This window comes from Berghia stephanieae, chromosome 2 (assembly GCF_034508935.2).
Source record: "Berghia stephanieae isolate SIO BIC M18660-M18661 chromosome 2, UCSD_Bste_1.3, whole genome shotgun sequence".
NCBI classification, from domain to species: Eukaryota; Metazoa; Mollusca; class Gastropoda; order Nudibranchia; family Aeolidiidae; genus Berghia; species Berghia stephanieae.
The window spans coordinates 62,425,298-62,445,575 of record NC_088361.1 but is presented as its reverse complement, the minus strand read 5'-3'; the positions used below and the strand labels follow the sequence as shown (position 1 = coordinate 62,445,575).

Below are 20,278 nucleotides of genomic sequence, written 5' to 3'. Positions count from 1 at the left end.
GTTTGACTGCTCCTGTAATTGATACTAAATCTTTAAATTTGAAGTATGCACTCTTCCAGTTGTAAATAACAATATGAAATTGAATGTAAGCTTGTTAACAATGCCACTATCACATCTCATTCGTCTGTAGTGTTTCATTCATCCTGTTTCGTTGATAAACGGGAATCCCGAAACGTCCACATTATCTGTTTTCGTATATTAAATTGAAGCTTACATTCAATTTCATATTGTTATTTATTTCTTCGAGCTTCAATCAGCAACATTTACAGTACTCTTCCATTTTATCTATTAGGACCACCTTTCAATTTTAATTGTTAGCATCTTTACTTGTCATCTTCAGGTCCATACCATCTTTACACTCAGCCCCTGTTGGAGAATTTAAACAGCAACGTAGGAGAAGAAGGTAATCATCAAACGAATATGATAAGGGAAACACACCCAGGAAATGATCCCAATCCAAAGTATTTTTTATTCCTATAAAAAATGTACCACTTCTGTTTTATTTTTTTTTTCACCAGCCACTTTAACTTTTGCAGACACAAAATATGAAATCTGAAGGAACCTTTCAAAAAATTGCTATTTTTTTAGGTTTATCTCAATATAGACCAGTTTAAATTGGCATTAGAATGATACGTTTAGACATTAATTTTATACAATTTGCTCTGTTTAATTGCACAGGAATTTTAATAAATGTATCATTAAGCAAAGTATCCGATTAAATGGAATAGTTAAATGGAGAAAAAAATAACAAATACAACTGTATATACGTGAAGTGTGTGACTGCCTAACATGCAATCAAACAAGATGAACTGTAGTTTGAAACTTACCATCTTTATCTGTTATTATGTCAGAGCTAATAAAAGATAAATTAAAGGTTAAAAAAATATAAAATTTGATCCATTGAAATGCTTTTATTTGGGGGAAGGAATGTGGCTGTAAAAGACTGAAATCTCGTGATTCGATTCAATATGCCTTGAAACTCAATGCTCTTACAATTTTTTTTGTCTGGCTCATCTCAATACCAACTTAAGGGCCACATTTATTACAACTGATTTTGAATTCCAACCTGTGATTGTACTGAAGGCCACATGATGGGGTAGGAATAATATGGTATTTGAAAAATATTAACTTTTTAAAATGCATTCGTGTGATACGTTGTAGCCAAACAATAGGGGACCAAATCAACAATATTGATGTTAAAATGGTACAATCTTTAATTGCGACTAATTATAAATTAAGTAATCCCTTAGAGTCAAAAGGCAGATGGAGCCTGTTATTTAGACAGTAGCGCATGCTTGCTACCCTTTTGATTGGACTCTAAAGACACTAGTCTACAGCAAAGTTCTAACAGACCCAGCTACTGAAGGGTAGACATTGGGGGGGGGGGGGGGGGGATCCCGAGTACATAGATAGAGGATCAATATCAGTGCGCTACCAACTGAGGTATTTAGATCCCCATAATGTTGTTTTTGTGGAAGTGATTACTAAATTGTAACTAACTCTGCTAAATTTAGCTCTTTATACTTTGATATCTTTATACCTAGATCTGTCTTCCAACTTGCTTTCTGCCTTTGAACTATAGTGAATTACTTGGTTTTATTCTGGAGTCCTTGGCTTGGAAGGAAACAGTCAAATGTGTAAAGTTTTGTGAGATGATATTTTTCCCTTGTAAATCATCTCTCCGATATGTATTTTTAGAAATTTTGTTTTGAATATATAATGGTTTGTTAACATTAGAGTGTATTCCTCTTTGTGGGATCCTGTGCTTATGTCCAAAAGAGACTTTTAGATGATGACACTGATTGTGTACTCTTGGAATCTACATCTGTTCCCAATCTGAACCATTCCCCTTTGTCTCACTTTTTCTCGTGTGTGTGCTTTCATTTGTAAATCTAGAATTTTTTTCCTTTTTACTGGTACCGAAATAACCTAAATGTGTCGAAAGCACCGTATAATCCTTAAAATTAAAACAACCACTTGAATAACAGATAAATAGGAAAGCATCGTAATTGGTCTATGATTTATATTTTCTTTGACAGCACATATACAGTTTTAATAATTGTTTTTCGTTTTTTTTTGTTGTTTTTTTTTGTTTTTTTATCATAGGAGAAGCAAGTCCCCTGGTAACTCCAAACAATTCCCTGAAGAATTGAAGCAACACATTGAGTAAGAACTTGATTTTCATTTGTAGAAAGTGAAATAGATAAAATATCTTAAACATAAGCTTTAGCTTTTTGCTGCTTTGCCTTGAAGATCAACTGTCATTTTTTTATTTCCATATGAAATTTACTGATAAAAAACGATGTTTATTAATCTGGTTTTGTTTTGCTTTTGTTTTTGATTCAAGCATGCATTAGTAAAATATAATAAAGTCAAGGTGATTTTTCCATGACATATTTGTACCATTTTTACTTTTTGTGTCTTTGACATTAAGCATGTGTTGTGAACAAAGCTGATGTCATATTTTTTATATTAAAATCGTTTCTGTTTTTATAGGTTCAATTTGATCGATACTGAAGGGATGACTGAAGACCAGATGCAGGACATAGCCTATACAAAAGTCGAGTATGGCTTCAATTTTTGATCATAGATATTATTACTAACAAATATTTTGATTCATAACGCATGATGTAAAATGATTACTACTATACATATTAGAATGTAATTGAATATATACAGCTTTTTAATCATTAAAAGCACTGTTTAGGAAAAGGAAGTCTATGTAGTTTTTAATAAAAATGTAGATAACAGTTTAAAAAAAAGAACAGAATACCAAACCCCGAATGCTTTGAGCTCGAAACCCTTCTTCAGCCAATAACAAAAACTATAAAAACATTTGAAATATTTGACACGTCCTTTCTGAAAGTAATAGGATCTTGGAATGTAAGCAATGTTATTTTTGGAAACTGTTATATTCATTTTTGTTTATTACATTTTACAGTCCACAGCTTTTGGCAGCTTAGTATCACTTTAGTTTTATGTTGCCGAATAAAAAGGTATAATGCTAATAGCAGTGTTAAGGTGATAAAAAAGTTGTTGCACTCAACAGTATGAGTTAGAGAATATCATTTTTTAATCAATGTAGCCTTGCGTCTATAATTGCAAAATTTGTACTAAAAAGTTGCATACCCATAGTATTTTTTTTTGTTTGAAATTAATCTGTTTGTGTCTTAATTTCAGAACAAAGAGCAATTTGTTTCGGGTCAAATACTCCCCGAAATTCAGACAAAAGATCTGGGCTTCCCGCAGGAAAAGTTTTGGGTTTGTTTTGATCAACAAATTTATATAATTCATATCTATGATACCATCTTAGGCTTAACAATTCTAGAAATAATTAGAGTTGGGCAATAACTTTGAAACAAAACTTTGTACTTTTTGTAGTTATGAGAATTTGACAGAAGATGGCAATCTCTGATATCATCTCCCACTGATAGAATCAATTTTTTTAAAAAAAGGGAGATTCATCTCTGCTTTCCTTGTTTTCATGTAATTTTTCTTGTCACAATGGTCAAGCTTTCATTTTTCGACCTTCACAATGCTTGGCTGATATCAATGTTAGAGTTAAAAAAGAGCATTGCACAATTCAAGGGTTCATTTTCATCATAGTATCTCTGGATTTATAATTTTTTAAGCCCTTTTTGTTTTTTTAACCAAACCTTCTTCTTCTTATCCCGCATTCTGCAAGGTTGCCATAATAAATGTCACATCTGCGTGCATCTTGGTTAATTGCATCATCTTTATCCAGACCTAGTTCTTTCATATCATCCTTTACCCTATCCCACCATCTAGTCTTCGGGTGTCCCTTTTGTCCCTCTTTCCTGCTGATTGTATATCTAATACTTTTTTTTTCCCACGTACTCCCTCTCTCATGTCATAACATGTCAAAACCATCTCAATCTATCTTCTCTCATCTTTATCAATATATTCTTCTTAACCAAACCTAATTTGTAAAAACTGAAAATAGAGAAAACAAACATATATCTGTATTAACATTTCTTTCAGTCTTCATTCTCCTACATAATCATACATGATTTGCTATTTAGTATGGGATTCTAGATAAGATATTGTATGAGAAAGTTTTTGCTTCTAAAAATCCGTATTTTTACATCATGTTAGTATTTCTCATTTCCTACTTCAGAGACGCAGACAAACCAGAACATTCCTCTAAAGGCGGGAGCATTTTGGAAAGACAAGACAGTCGAAATACAGACCCTGCTGGTGCCTATGGAGGGTGGGTAAAAATCTTCAGTTTAATTTTTGTGCTAACTTCCTTCAAAGCCATAATGCCCATGGGGTCGGAGTTTGTCCCAGTTTCTATAGTAGTAATTGCTTGCCACTCTTTGGATAGGATGCTAGCCCATTGCAAAGTACTTTCTGTCAGATCTAACAGACCCAGCTACCCAGTCACTGATGGATGGACAAGGGATTTTCAAAAAAATCTTGACTTTACCCGAGATCAATCTTGGACCCTTTGCCTGTGAAGTGAGTCTTTTACCAACTGAGCTATCGGGACCACCTTGGTAATGACTACCTTTCCTAAATTGAAAATAAATCCACAATTTTGAAATTATGGATTTATTTTCAATTTAGTATGAAATGAAGAGTGAAAAATATTGAAACATCACCTATATTCAGCTGAATAAAATCAAACATAATTCAATGTTTTCATACAAAGATGCCACCTCTAAACTATCAACTTAATGTTTTCAGTTTACAATTTTTATTCTCCTTTTTCTTTTGATTATGGAGTACTAAAAGGCTAGAACACAGTCCAAGGTATATTTTATTTTTTATATAGTTGTTATAAATTCACTGTAATTAATTTGTCACGTTGTTTTATTTGTTTATTTTGTGTAAACAAGAGCTCACAGAGGAAAGATGCAGATATATTTTTTTTTTCTTTTTTCAGATACACAACTCATGGTGGAAGTTCCATGGATGAAAGGGTAAGGGAAAAAATGCTTTGTCTCAGAATGTTATACCATCTGTTTCATTTATTGAATATTTTGCGCTAAATGATAAAATTATTAGCAAAGTACTCAATTATTATTTTTCAAAAAAAAAATCTATCAATAAGATTTATTTCATTTTGACGTATTTTGATAATTTAGATCGTAAAAGTATATAATTGCCATTGTTCAAACTCCATCAAAATTATAGTCAATTAATAGTAAATGATTTAAATTTTGAATTTAAAATTACAAACTAAATTTGTATGTGATGAAGGGAAGAGATATCAAGGTAATGGAGAATTGAGGGGCAAATTTTACTTATCTGTATTACAAAATAAGGTTTTATCCTGCTTATTTTTTGCCCCTGTTGCTATGTTGCTTTCTTACAATGGTAATTTATTTTTCTTAAGATTTTTAGGCCATATGATAGAATTGTAACACAGTGAATATGTTGCGCCATTTTGATTCAGTTTAGATTTAATATTGTTAAATTGAGGCCTTCCTTTTTGACAGAAATAAGCAATTTTCCTATATAACTCTAATAGAGCAATTCATGTTTACATTTTCAATGTTTTATTATATTTTCTTTTTTTGTCCTATTGTTTAAACAGCCTCCGCCTTACAATTCAGTCCGTACATCCTCTGGTAACCCAGTTGGAGACAATAGCATCAACAGTTCAGGCGACTATGTTTTACAGTCAGGGTATGAGTCGTGTGGATCACACATCTCATCATCATCTCGCCAACATCACCACCCCCACTATAATCAGAATCAGCCTCATCATCCTCCTTCACCTTATCATGTCACCACGTCTTCAACAAAGAAGCAGCAGAACAAGGAGAATAACAATGAGAGTGATAGTGATACGCTTGTATCCTATGCTCCTAGTATTAAAAGTCAAACCAGCCGTGGGGTCAGGTCTGATGTTATACGCAGAAGGAGAAAAACCTCTGAGAGGGAAGGGCAGTTTATTCCTCAATCTGTGACAGACAGTAGACATCATCCTAACTCTGATCATAAAGATCAGGGTCTAAACAGAAATAGTCATATCGAAGTTGACAGTCGTAACAGACATTCAAGATTTGGGGCTTCACCAAATCAAGTTGAGAATAACAGCAGATTTCTTATTGATCAACAAAGAAAAAGGATGGAACAAGACTCAAGTGAAAGATTTGGACTGCCAAGTGAAAGTTATGCCCCACCAAATCATTACCCTCATCAAAACCGTCGTCATCTGCCTCCTAAAACTAATCATTATCATCCTTCTCGTCACACTGAATCATTACCTCATCACCGCTTTTCTGTGCCACTGTCACACCCATTATCACCATCATCTAACACATTTTTGCCACCATTTGATGCCAGAATTTTAGATGCTTCATCATCAGCTTATGGCCTATCACCCCCCAAATCAACTGACAATATTCACTATGTAACCGCTACTCACCCCAATTATCACTCTAACCCAAGAAGCTTGCCTGACAGCAGCCGTAGCACAGAAACTGCAAGGTGATGGCTTTTACTTAGTTTCTACTTGCTTATGCTATTTCTCTCTCTCTCTCTCTCTCTCTCTCTCTCTCTCTCTCTCTCTCTCTCTCTCTCTCTCTCTCTCTCTCTTTTTTGCTCTCTCTCTCTCTCTCTCTCTCCCTCTTTTGCTCTCTCTCTCTCCCCTCTCTCTCTCTCTCTCTCTCTCTCTCTCTCTCTCTCTCTCTCTCTCTCTCTCTATCTATCTATCTCTATCTATCTCCTGCCCTTTTATTATCATAAAAATACATACTGCCAGTTTCTTATTTAACTAAGATAGGAATTTCATGTTTCATTTTCATAGCAGCATAAATAAAGGAATAAATTTAAAAAATAAAAAATAATGAATTTATATAGCGCCTAATTATCCACATTAATCACGCGGCTCTTTACTTAATAGAAATCTCTGAGCATCTCTGGGTTTATATCATTTTAAAAAATCCTAATGCTTGATAATTAATTTTTTTTAAATATCCGCTAAGTAAAAAAATATTTTTTTTCAACACTGTTATGATTAAATGTAATACCAGATGCGTTTTTTTTTTAAATAATGATATTACTCAAAGATAAATAAATTTTGGTTTCAATAAATTTTCTCACATCTTTATTTATTTTGTTGCTTAAATATTTTTTCTCATAAAATTTATATTACTATCAAGGACAAATTCAGCTCTTGTTAGTCACAGCTACCGCACTGCTTTTAGGTTTTGGTCTCTTCATATTTTAAAACATGCCCTTTAGAATTGATAGTTTGACTTTTATTCCTTAATTTGGCAGCTTAATTCTAATTTCCTTCTATTTTTAAGCAACTCTAAACTTTGGCTTTGTAGGAACTAAATGCCTCTGGAGCAATCTTTATTTGTCAGTATGTTTCACAAACTTTCATTTCAATACGCTTTTTTTGCGAGTTATTCTTTATATCCTAACCTTTAAAATCTTATACTCCCTTTGGAAAATATAAAGTTAACATTAAACACGTCAATTGAAAAGTTTCTCTTTTCTACATATATAACATGCCTAATCATTCATGTTAACATTCATACTACTCTGAGTAACCTTCTAAATAATGAGTTGATTCCAATATTCATAAATTTTTTTCTGCAATAATTTGTAATTATATGGCAAGAAATGATCTAAAATAAAGATGTAATTGGAACGTTTTTTTTTTTTTCGTTTAATATTTTTAATGCATTAATTGTCTTACAATATGGAAAAATACCATGCACTGATGACTGAGTCAGTACTATGTTTGGTCTTGTGACAAAGTCAAAAAACTTTGGAAAGGCCAGTTGTTAATCGGGTTACAGTGACTCAGACTGTGGCGTTTTGGTGTGGGAAATGTATCAAATGTAAATGACTACCTGTCAAATAGCAATGACTGATAATTTAAGAAAGCTGACATAAGAAAAAAAGTGTAACACGAGTCTTGCATTGTATGAAATGGAAATAATGTTAATGATCTGCTCGGAGATGAAATGAGGAATTAAGAAGTTCATTGAATCTGGTTAAATTGTGGAAGTGTGCAATATAAATATGCACATTTTATTGTTAATAAGGATGTCTTTGGGGTTCATTTTTTATTGTACAGTTGCATGCTTATCTTTTCAGAGACTTGTGTGTTTAAAAAAAAACTAAAACCTGTTACTATGCAATTTGATTATTTCAAGACTAATGACAATGTTTAAAATTTGGATTTTCGTTTTATTTTTTCATTCATCGTTTTTCTTTTCTTTTTTTTTCTGGTTATTTTTGTTTTTATTCATATTTACATGTTTTAAAATTAAATCTACGCCACATGAAAATTATTTTACAAATAATTACTATGCAGTTTTCCACATTGTTCATTTAATGTATGGTATTAGTGCTGCATTGTTCTTTGTGAATTTATAAGAAACTAAACTTAATTTATTTTCTGAATGAATTGACATTAACAGTTATGTCATATTGTCCAAGGAAAATTAATAAGGGAATTTATTTCTGCAGATATAAATGTCTTGTGTCTAGGACAGGGGACATATTTATAACAAAAATGGTGTAGTTATATCCATAAAAATTGTAGATAAGCTATAAATTATGGGGTTCTCTCTTTGTGGTTGTCAATAACACAATTATTCTAAATGATATCCTCTGATTTGTTTTCTACAGGAATTCTAGATTGTCAAACAAAGATTATAATTTTCTTAATAATGGAAGAAACGACTCAAGAAATCGGCAGCAGACTTTACCTCAGCATAACAATAGTTCTAATCCACATTATTCTTACCAAAATCCTGTGTATTTCAATAATAACAATGATAATAACAAAAAAGGTGTTAGTACAAATTCAAAACACTTTAGCGGAACAACAACAAATAATTATAATGGCTACAATTCAGGAAATCCATCTGGAAGTGAGTCAAATTATAACAGTGATTTCAGAGGAGGAAACAAAGGTTACAGTCAGAATCAAAGACAATCTACTGTATCCAGTAAAAGTACCAGAACTAACGAGTATGGACGTCAGACACCCAGTCGTAACCTTTATCAGGAATTCAAGGATTCAACAATACCTAATAGTCCTGGAGAGTCTGCGTCTAGTCCTTCTCGAAGTGTAGGAGTGACAGCAAACACATCACAGATGAACACACCTCCCAGATCACACCCTCCCTCGTATCATCAAAACTATCACCAACACCATCCTCATTCAACTCCCTCAAGATCTGATTATGGACCTCCTAACAGTCTACAACAGCAACAACACACCCCTCCTAGGGCCCAGCAGACTTCAATTCAGGGTCAAGGTAACTCGCCTCCCAGAATGCAACAGCAGCAAACGCCTCCCAGATCCCAGTACTCTATCCAAAGTCAGCTTAGAGGAGGGAGCTCTGTAAGAGGCCAAGGGTAAGATTTTAGCTCAAGGAAATATTTGAAATGATGGTCAAAAGAGTTTAATTTAATGAGCTCAGATTATAAAAATTATCGTTGAAATAAATTTCTTATGTTTTTAATTTTTATTATTTCTCTGAATGAAATAGAATGTTGTCAGATATTTGAAATTCAGATGAGGATAGCTCCAATTACTATCTTCTCGTGACAATATAAAACTTCTGATGGCGACCATAAGATTTTTTTTATGTTATTGAAGTCTGAAAACTCTTTTTCTTGTTCGTTTAATCTTTTTTTTTCACTTTCTAATTGGTCCAATGAAACTGATCTTTTTTTTTAACCTTTTGCTGTACCTTTATAATCTTGTTATATTTATTTTAACCCATCAGACCTATTGGTCGAGAAATCATCCTTGTTTCTGTATGTGTAGAAGTAGAAGCAATTGCTTGCTTGGCCCTGAAAAGGACGCTAGTTTTTGCATGATTTTTACCAAATTTAAGTCGTCCTCTGGCTTGACATGAAAGCCAGATAAAGCTGACAGAATTAAAATAAGGACATGATAAAGGTACTTTATAAATTTAATTACTCTTTGTCAGAGCAGATTAAAATATTGCCGAAGAATTTTTTGCAGGGGTGCATTTTAAAAAGAATATTAATGTAGCATTGCTGCATAGATTGGGGTTGATGAGTCATTGCCACACCAACACTGCCACCTCCACCACCACCATCATCATAATCCTCACGGTGCAGGAATTCCCCCTATTTGAGTCCTTCAGAACTATAAAGCTCATGAAGTCAGACTTTATTCCAGTTTCTAGAGCGTTAAACAGACAGTATCAATTACTTGCTACCCTTTGAAAAGTGTTGTTTTTCACAGACACGGTCCACCAATCACTACAGGGTGGCCTGGAGTCAGAAAAAAAATCTAGACTAAACTCTGGTACGATACTGGTCCCTTTGCTTCTGAGAGCACTCTCCCACTTAGCTATTGGTAACCCCTTAATACATCAATATTTTTTGAGAATGAGAAAAAATTGTTCTTCAAATTTTTCAAATGTCGATCCCTGTTCATGACCCAAAAGATCTCTGTTGTAACTGTTAACAGCCAGCTTTGTGTTTTGTTATTTTGTTGTTGTTTGTTTTTAATTAACCTTTAGTAAACATTAACCTGTCATAAGTCTTAGAAATTGCATTATTGTTTCACTGTGATAAATTTGTAAGGGCCTGCATAAAGGAGTCATCATTATAAATGGTTAAAAAATAACTAAAACAAATTATGCTTCCAGTATACTTTCAATTGGCAATATTTCTTAAACTTGTTTTTCATAGTCGGTAATCTCATTTGTACCATTTTATTGTAAGGATAATAATAATAATAACGATGCTGAAACTGCTATAACTCCGAGACACCAGACTCTTAAGTGCTTATATTGATAGGATATTGCAATGATTTGGCAAGAGACACAATTCATTAAACATTTTTTTATTCAGAAATAAGAGATCTGTTTCACCTTTTTCCCCCTTCTCAGTGCAGTCTTATCAATTTTAAATTCTCTTAAATAGTTTTAGAAGTTAATTGTTAAGGCTAGCCGATCATTGAATTCCCTGAATAGTTTACTTTTTACATTATCATTGTTTTCTAATGCAATCCATTATTGCCAAAGCTTCAGTGTTGAAGGTAAGCATGCCTTTCTGCCGATATGAGTGGTTTTGGCTTGTATCATGGGATAAATCCTCTTTTGATTCTAATGGGTGCATCAGGACTGGCCTAGTAACACGGGATTTATTTCTTAGGATTCTCTCAAGTTAGCTAGAGGTGCATCGCGTTTTGAAACCTGATATTAAAGAAAGGCATTACCATTTCTATTTTTCTTTTTGTTTCTTTCTCATGTGTCAATAAAAACACTGGCAGTATAAAAATACAGAAAAGAAAAAAGTAGACTAGACTCTTATTTAAAAAATATCTGAACTAAATCAATTTACTCTAGAGGAAAAAAATGGAATTATGATATTTATCAAGTTTAGTCCCATTATCGAGAAGCATACAAATACACAAACACGCATAAGATACTAACATACACTCTCAGGCACGTGTGCTCACGCACACCTCACACACATACAGACACACACTTTGTCTAGTATTTATCCCTTCATTGCTCATTCCATGAAAATAAAATTGAATAAACCTTATTTCCCTATTTATTGGCGAAAGCCTACAATTGAATAAATTTTTAAAACTTGTGAAATGTAAACCCTTGGTCAAGCCAGTGGGGAGTTCAGTGATGATCGTAATCAAACCTAATCTAATTTTAACTACAGGAGCCAGTCCATGTCAGCCCATGAGAGGCACCAACCATCCAGCCGATATAACCCCACCACCCCTCAGTACAACTCCAATACAAATCCACCTGACAATGGTCATCACATGAGAGGCCATTCAGGTCAATCAGCATCTAGCAGTGGTTACAGCGGATCTCATAGCTACCAGAGTACTTTAGGCACTCCCGGTATCCCTTCGGGCACATCTCCTCACCAGTCTCGTCCTGGAAACCTCAATATACCTTACAATTCTCAGGTAATGCTGAAATTTAATTGGTGACATTTGTTTATTTTACCTTAAGTGAGAGAATGATTTATACAATGAGGCCTGGTAATCTCAATATCATGGAAATCTTAATAAATTTAGCTTTCTGGCACAGATGGGTTTTTATATACATGTCAGCTCTATAGGTCAACAGATTGAGTTAAATTGTGCTATTGGCCAATCAATTTAAAGTGAAATTTGGTATTTCTTTGCAGTGAAAATCATGATTTCACCTTTTCAATCCATTTTAAGATTTTGATGGTCCATGCTCATTTGCTGTACATTGGAGTTAATAGGGAGACCAGTGTACTTATACCAATACAGTGCAGAGTGGATATATCGACAATTTGACATCACGCTTATATCAACATGACATCAAAGCCAAAGTGCCACTATTACTGGTACTAGTCTCGATACCAATCGACAATATTTGTTTTTGCACAGCAACTTCATGAGGGCGCTTCCTTATTTGACGTCCTTGCCAGTGGTGAGGAAAGGGTCTCTAAAATTATTCTTGTCCTTCAGAGACAGCCTGCAATAACAGACTTTTAAAAGTCAAATAAAGTGAACTGTCATAACTTGCAAAATTGGCCCTTTTAAAGGCCACCAAATCATCAAGATTGACTTCCCTTATCATTATCTCACATTTCCTATTTATTTCCCTTTCATTTTTTGGAATAACTGATTTATGGACATCACGCTTATATCGTCCTTTTACTGAGGTCCTGACGATGTCTATATATCTGTCCTCAGTTTTATATATCTAGATGCAGAGTATAGCCTCTTTTCTGTATCTTTCATCAAAGCGACCAATGAATGCCCCTGGTGATAACTTATCAGTTTTAGTTTACTGCATGGTTGACCTGAGACAACATTTACAGATCTTTTGGGGAACTTCCTTCCAGTTATTTCAGTGCTAGGATGTAGAAACCAAAGCTTTCTTTGCAACTGTTCTTTACTGTGCCTGCTTTATTATGTTTAATCTCTTGAACAACTTTACTCTTGCCATTCATATGGTGATTGGCTGGACAACCAAAATAATCATCATTTCTTTTGTTTGTTTGGTTTTTTTTTTCCTCAGCAGTCTAAAAACAACTCAATGTATAACCAAAGACAAAGTGCCAATAGTGACGTAATGGGTCAAGGCCAAAGGTTACCTCAGGGTCCTCCTCCATCTCAAGCTTACACATCAACACCACGGCGTGGTTATAGATCTGATTTAGTTACAGAGTTGTAGTACTTTAATTAAATAATCTTCAAGAACACGGCATTTTCCCAAGTATTATTAAACAAGAACCCAATGCTCATGTGCTTTGATCATTAACTTGTTAATAAATCAGCATTGGTCGAAAGGGAGGGAAATGAATTTTTGATGAAAGTCATCACAATCATAGCATAGCAAGGCACATAGCTGTTTATGTGCAGGAGACATATTTTCGACCTTTGGGGAGAGAGAGAGAAAAAAAGAATTTTCCTTTTTTTAACCCTCAATGTTATATCACGATTCTGTCACATGAGTTCATTTTTTAAAAAGAATTCATAATGCAAACATTGGCTAGCAGCCATGGTTGAAAACAACAAATCAATAGTATAAAAAATGTCAACCAACTTAATTTAACAAATAACTTGAAGGTTGCTGAATGGCATTGCTAGCAAACACACATTTTTGAGGTTATTCAATAATAGAATTAATGTTTTAAAAAAGGTTAAAACAAGTTTTTTAAAAAATATTATTCTATATTGCAAAGTATATGAACTATTTGGTTTTGTGTTAATGAACATCTCATTGCCTTCCCAACAAATTGTAAAGTTTGGTTGCTTTTACTTCAATTCTCTAACACTGGTAAATAGCATCCTATAAAGAAATCCAGTATAATACGAAAATGAAATCTCATGATATTAACTATGCACATATCATAATATATAAACATCTATACTTAAGACGGTCCCTCCACAACTTAATTTATGCAATATTGAATGTAGATATTTTTACCCGTGAGCTTTAATTTAACGAATTGGTGTGTAATTATTGTTTCTCTTTCATAAATATTTACATATCTATACATGGTGCTTATTTATTCAACTAACTTAAATCTATACTTTTAACTTGCTCTAACTTAAGTTGGTTTAAATTTTAATAGAACATGGTGATTCACTGAAATTCCTCTCATTGCAGCATTGAAAGGAAAATGAAAAGAAGAGTGCAATACCATAAATTACAGTGAAATGTGAAATTGAAAACACACAATGTCATATGCCTTCCTGTCTTTCTTTTTTTTTCGTTTTTGTTTTTGTTTTTTTGTTTTTTTGGTGTATCAAAATGAAACAAAAAGAAATATGTATATGCAAGTGCTAACCTACTTACCATTTTAAAAAATGTTTAGTTAACTAAATTGTAAAATCCCCTAACAGGCTTCTTACATGTTAAATGTTGCTGTTGTCTAAGGACCTTTGTAAAGGGCTTTGAGCATGTTTAGTGGATATTGCGATATATAAATGCTCAAGTTTTGAAAGCGTGTAGAGCATGATATTGCCATGGTCATGTGCTGTAGGAATGCTATACATTATTATAAAAGTAACAAGTTGTTCAAAGTTGAATTCTTTTTTACCCGCTACACATATTTAAAGCACATCTGAGAAAAAGGCTCTCAGAACAGGTCTTACAATTTTCCTGTCTATTAATCAATATCAATATCACAACAATTTGTCAACTGGGCATGCTTGTACTTAGAGTGCTTATAAACGTAGGCCACTGTATTTGACTGCCACAATTGTTTACATCCCTCTGTATCTTTGCAAACAGTTTACCATGTTTGTATTAACAATATATAAGAAAAATGGATGATTCGGGTACATGCAGTTAGACACAGACGATTTGTGAAATAGAAGTCGTCAATCAGATTGATCTTATTATTTTTATCATTATCATAATTGTTACCAACTTAGTCTTCCAATGACTTAATCAGTGAAAATAAGTATTTATTTTACAACTTTGAATAGTGATTAAGTAAACCACCTTAGATTTGGAAGTCATGGGTTGAAATCCCAATAGAGAGAATAAAAAGGGTTGTTTTGGGTTTGTTTTTTAAAAATTATTATTGGAAGGAGGGGGGGGGGGGGGGGGGGGGGGGGATTGAGGTCTCGATCCTCTGACCATCACATTCATCGAAAGGAGTGAAACATAAAAGTGAAGTGTTGAAGTCAGTGGAAAGTCGATATTGTTTCAACTTATATATATACATATAAACACACGTATAATATATATATATATATATATATATATATATATATATATATATATATATATATATATATATATATATATATATATATTTCTGGGTGGGGTTCCTGACCTCCCATAGTGGGCAGGGGGGTACATACTGTCTCTTCTATCCCCTTATATCTGTTTTTCAACATGCTTTTCTGTCTTTGTCTTGGAATGAGAATAATTGGTTTTGTCCTGGCCCTGGCCTGAGTCCTAGTTGGGAGGGAAACAGTCAAATGCATAGTTATTGTTTTGGGAGATGATATTTTTTTCCTTGTCAATCATCTCTCTGTTATGTATTATTATATTTGTTATTTTGAATGTATAATGTAAGCATTTGAGTGTATTCCTCTTTGTTGTATTTTGTGCTTATGTCTGAATGAGACTTATAAGTGATCTCAAACTAAGTACATTGGTTGTGATCTCTTGGAATCTACATCTGAACCCTGTTTGTTCCCAGTTCCCCTTTGTCTTCCTTTTTCTTTGGTGCTCTAATTGTAATTCTAGAACTTTTTACTATCCCATTTTCTTCCTGGGTGGGGTTCCTGACCTCGCATAGAGGGCAGGGAGGTGCATACTGTGTCTTCTCTCCTCCAATATCTGTTTTCCAACATGCTTTCTGTCTTTGTCTTGGAATGGGATTACTTGGTTGTGTCCTGGCCCTGGCCGGATACCCTGACTGAGAGGGAAACAGTCAACTGTGTAGTTAGTTTTGGGAGATGATATTGTTTTCCTTGTAAATCGTCTCTCCGTTATGCACTGTATTATTTTTACTTTTACTTATGTATGATTTGTAAACAATTGAGTGTGTAGACCTCTTGGCGGGGACCTGTGCTTATGTCTGGATGAGACATTTAGTGATCTCAAACTAAGTACACTGATGGTGTGCTCTTGGAATCTACATCTGTTCCCTATTTGAACTAATTCCCCTTTGGCTGCCTTATTCTTGGATGCTTTAATTGTAATTCTAGAACTTTTCACTATCCCATTTTCTTCCTTTTTACTGGCGCTGATATGACCTAAATGTGTTGCAAGCGCCGTAAAACCCCTAAAAACAAAAACAAAACCATTTTCTTCCTTTTTACTGGCGCTTATATAACCTAATTGTGTTGCAAGCGCCGTAAAACCCTTAAAAACATAAGATAAAACATTAATATATATTTTATCATTTTGAATGTGTAATGTAAACATTTGAGTGTATTCCTCTTAGTTGGATCTTGTGTTTGTGTCTGGATGGGACTTTTGGGTGATCTCAAACTTAGTACATTAATGGTATGCTCTGGGAATCTTCATCTGATCCCTATTTGTTCCGAGTTCCCCTTTTTCTTACTTTTTCTTGGGTGCTTTAATTGTAATTCTAGAACTTGTCTATCCCATTTTCTTCCTTTTTACTGGCGCTGAGATAAACTAAATGTGTTGCAAGCACTGTAAAACACTTAAACACAAACAAAATAAAATAAGTATAGCCCTTCATGTTGCGCTTTCTGCTGACGTTGCTTGGTCTCATCGAATTGACCAGAGAAGTAGAGGTCCCTGAAGTGGTCATGGTTCCCGTAAATCATCGAGACTAAATTAGCTGGTATGGCAAATTCCTCTGCGATAATTTTCGGTCGCTTGCAAGACTTTTCAGCTGCATCGATCAGCTCAATCCTTTTCAGTGATAATGTTGTCAACCTTCTGTTTGCTATTGTATTTGTAGACTTGAATTCTTGATAAAATTTATACTAATTAAGGGTCATTAGATAGGATAGCCTGGGATTAGAAAAAAAAAAAAATGAGATGTAAAATGTGAGATGGATAAATCAAAGCTATTCGATACTGCTTATGTGCATTGAACGCTTACAAGGGGCAAAGCACTAAGTCACATCAGTGTGCACCAATCATTCGCGGATATTCTTAACAAATGAAAATTCTTACTGGTGGCTTTTTTTTAACCAATGGAAATACTTGTTTATTTGTAATTTTATTGTGGTCATAAGTGACTTATGTGGAGTGGTTTTTTTTTTTTTACTAATGTTATTTAGGAAGAAGGGGGAAGGGACCAAGAAAAAAATTCGCCTTCGAGTAAAAATCAACTTAAGCAAAGTAGACACCCAGAGTGCACTGTGTATATATATATATATATATATATATATATATATATATATATATATATATATATAGAGCAATTCAAGTCCCCTTGTGCAACTGAGAAAAGAACCAACTTTTAGTTGAAAACAATATCGACTTCCAACCGACTTCAACTTCCAACACTTTTTTGTTTCACCCCTTTATATATATATTATATTATATAAGATATATATATATATATATATATATATATATATATATATATATATTGTATATATATATATATGTATTGTATATATATACACACCCGGCACAGTTTCCTCGAACTCATTAGAATGTCCCGAATATTTGACTTATATTATTTGTTATCATTCCATTCCTTCCTCGAACTAATTTTTCTCCCGAACACGGTTTCCTCGAACTAATTTCACCCAGCCAATGAGATTAATTGAAGGATTTTAAAGAATGTGACCTGTGATGATTTACTGTGATATTGACGGTTTGGTATGTGTATATCTATCTACACTGCATGTGTATATATACAGTATGAGTATGATACACACACAGACTCTACCGCCGTTTCGCATAACAAACACATCTCTGCTTATTCTTATCACTTCCCCATTCATTCTAATTTCAATACCATATGCCATGAGTTGCTAATGCTTGGCTACAACAGTAAATGAATGTTGTGATACAGCCACACCCCCCCCCCCCCCCCCCCCCCCCCCCCCCCCACCTTCTTACACACATACCAACTTCTTGTAACATATTATATCTAAAGTTATCTCCCTCAACATAGGCAATAAAGTAAATAAATAATAAAGTTCCCTTTGAGATTTGTCTTAGGGTCAACTGGAATAGCCCAGTTGTCAACCGCAGCTCAGCGCCACAAATTGAGGTATGGAGAGGTGGCTTGTTGAAGGCCACATAACGCGGTGAATATTCTAACTGGGTATCTTTCGTGTTCGAAGCTAAGACCATACTGCTGAGTCTCCATCAAGTTGATTTGGCAAGGCACGATATCCTCAAACTTTTTTGCATGTCCTGAGGAGTTCGATGAAACCGTGCTGGAGTGTGTATATATATATATTGGTGAAATTTGGCAGGTTTTGTTGATTGTCATCAGTTGGAAGTGAGTTCATCCACAGATATATGTATTGTAAACTTAAAAATCACTTGACATTGTTGGGAAAGTATCATTGCATTGGAAATCTCAGTCAAGGGGACTTTTGACCTCCCAAGGTACTAAATGTGTTGCAAGCGCCGTAAAACCCTTTAAAAAAAAAAAAAAAAAAACCTCCCAAGGTGGGCGGAGAGGTCACTATTGCTATGTCTTTTATCCCCCTTTATCTGTTTCCCCTTCCTCGTTGCTCTCGTCTTTGTTCCAGACTGACATTGTTCGCTTTTATTCCTGGTCCTGGCAGGGATCATTTGCTGACAGGGAGGAAGTTGAATGTATGGTTCCTTTTTATTGAGAGATGATGTACTATCGTTTTTAGTTTTGAATCTATACTTTGTAAACATTTTAGTGTATCCTTCATGGCTCAAAGCAGGATAATTTGCTTTGCCTGGATGGGATTTATAGGTAATGTTGAAATAGGCACATCGGGTGATTGCTCATGGAATCTTCTGTTCCATATTTGAACCAGTCCCCTTTGTCTAACGGTTTCTTTAGTGCTTTGACTTTAGATCTAGAACCTTTCCTTTGTCATTTTCCGTTTTACTGGCACTGAAATGACCTTAAAGTGTTATAGTGCCGTCAAGTAGTTGTAGAAAGTTCACCAAATTCGCAGCAATACTAAGTAATGAATGAATTAATCAAGGCCTTAAACTCTAATAAATGTATTTACATATGTATATTTTAAAAGTTATTTCAGAGATCAATATGATTTGTATTATGTTGTTGAGAATTATTTACCTGTTTTATTTTTATAATGAACAAGATTGAAACTGCTGGAAACTAAACAAATAAATTCTGTTTATATATATATATACCGTTTGATTTTTGATTTTTTTTTAAAAATTGGCTACATGGAGAAGTGTAAACTAGGCTCAAAATCTGTTATTTGTGAGGATATTCTAATACTCGGGAGGAAGGTAGGCCTTCTGTTCTCCTCCTCAAATGAGACGATTTGTTTCAAGTTATGCTCTGGTCCTGGCTGGGATCATATCGCGTTGTTTGCGTTATCTGAGGGGATCATCAATGACTATCTGGGTGGGGTTCCTGGCCTCCCATAGTGGGCAGGGTCGTATTTACTGTATCTTCTATCCCCTTATTGCTGTATTCCAATTTGCTTTGTTTTTGTCTTGGAATGAGATTACTTGGATTTGTCCTGGCCCTGGCTGGGAGGGAAACAGTCGAATGCATAGTTATTGTTTTGGGAGAAGATATTTTTTTCCTTGTAATAAATCATCATATAACCTAAATGTGTTGCAAGTGCTGTAAAACCCTTAAAAACAAACAGAAACATCAACGACTATAGATCTATGTCTCATTTCAAAAGCCCTTTCCAGAGGCACCTCAAACTGTCAAAATAGTAACCTATAATAATGGTCAATAACGAGATGATTTACCAAAAGAGGATACATTCAAGTACGATTTCGTAGAAACCACATGGGAGATGCCAACAGGGCTAATAGTATAGGCTAGAAGATTTGGCAATAAAGGGATGACAATGATAGAATTTCTGTACACACCAATCCTCAGATGAAATTATTCATTTTTGCCCTAGCAGTTAACGAGACCCTTTGATAAAAATGAAACTGTACTGTATATTGAGGTTTTGGGGTCTTTTATTTTAAAAAGATTTTCCCCTTTTTATCGCCTCTTTTTTTACATGCTGTTTGACCAGCTGATGCTTATATCAAAATCACAATGTTATTACAAAGACATTGGAAAAGTAGAGAGCGTTGAGGGCAGCTTGAAGTTGAAGCCTGGGATCGTAAGAACACTAATGAAAAGGTGAAAATGGAAAGGCTGTGTGTAAAGAAACAATACAATGTTTCATCAACAA

General features: G+C 34.1%; 1 protein-coding gene across 12 annotated transcripts in view; it reads left to right on the top strand.

Moving 5' to 3' along the window:
* The window catches only part of LOC144965296 (band 4.1-like protein 4), a 39,202-nt gene extending 24,212 nt beyond the window's left edge, over nt 1-14,990 (top strand). For 4 of the 12 annotated variants that reach the window (XM_078900500.1, XM_078900499.1, XM_078900503.1 and 1 more), the window contains 10 exons: nt 341-403; nt 2,107-2,166; nt 2,497-2,565; nt 3,181-3,261; nt 4,139-4,231; nt 4,910-4,946; nt 5,564-6,462; nt 8,623-9,357; nt 11,662-11,917; nt 13,008-14,990. In XM_078900500.1, coding sequence (XP_078756626.1) covers nt 341-403; nt 2,107-2,166; nt 2,497-2,565; nt 3,181-3,261; nt 4,139-4,231; nt 4,910-4,946; nt 5,564-6,462; nt 8,623-9,357; nt 11,662-11,917; nt 13,008-13,163 — 2,449 coding nt within the window. In that variant the 3' untranslated portion in view covers nt 13,164-14,990. Of the gene's footprint in view, nt 1-340; nt 404-2,106; nt 2,167-2,496; nt 2,566-3,180; nt 3,262-4,138; nt 4,232-4,909; nt 4,947-5,563; nt 6,463-7,283; nt 7,343-8,622; nt 9,358-11,661; nt 11,918-13,007 lie in introns of those variants that run through there. The other 8 variants (XM_078900505.1, XM_078900508.1, XM_078900506.1 and 5 more) reach the window with 6 other exon arrangements.
* Nucleotides 14,991-20,278: the final 5,288 nt, after the last annotated feature.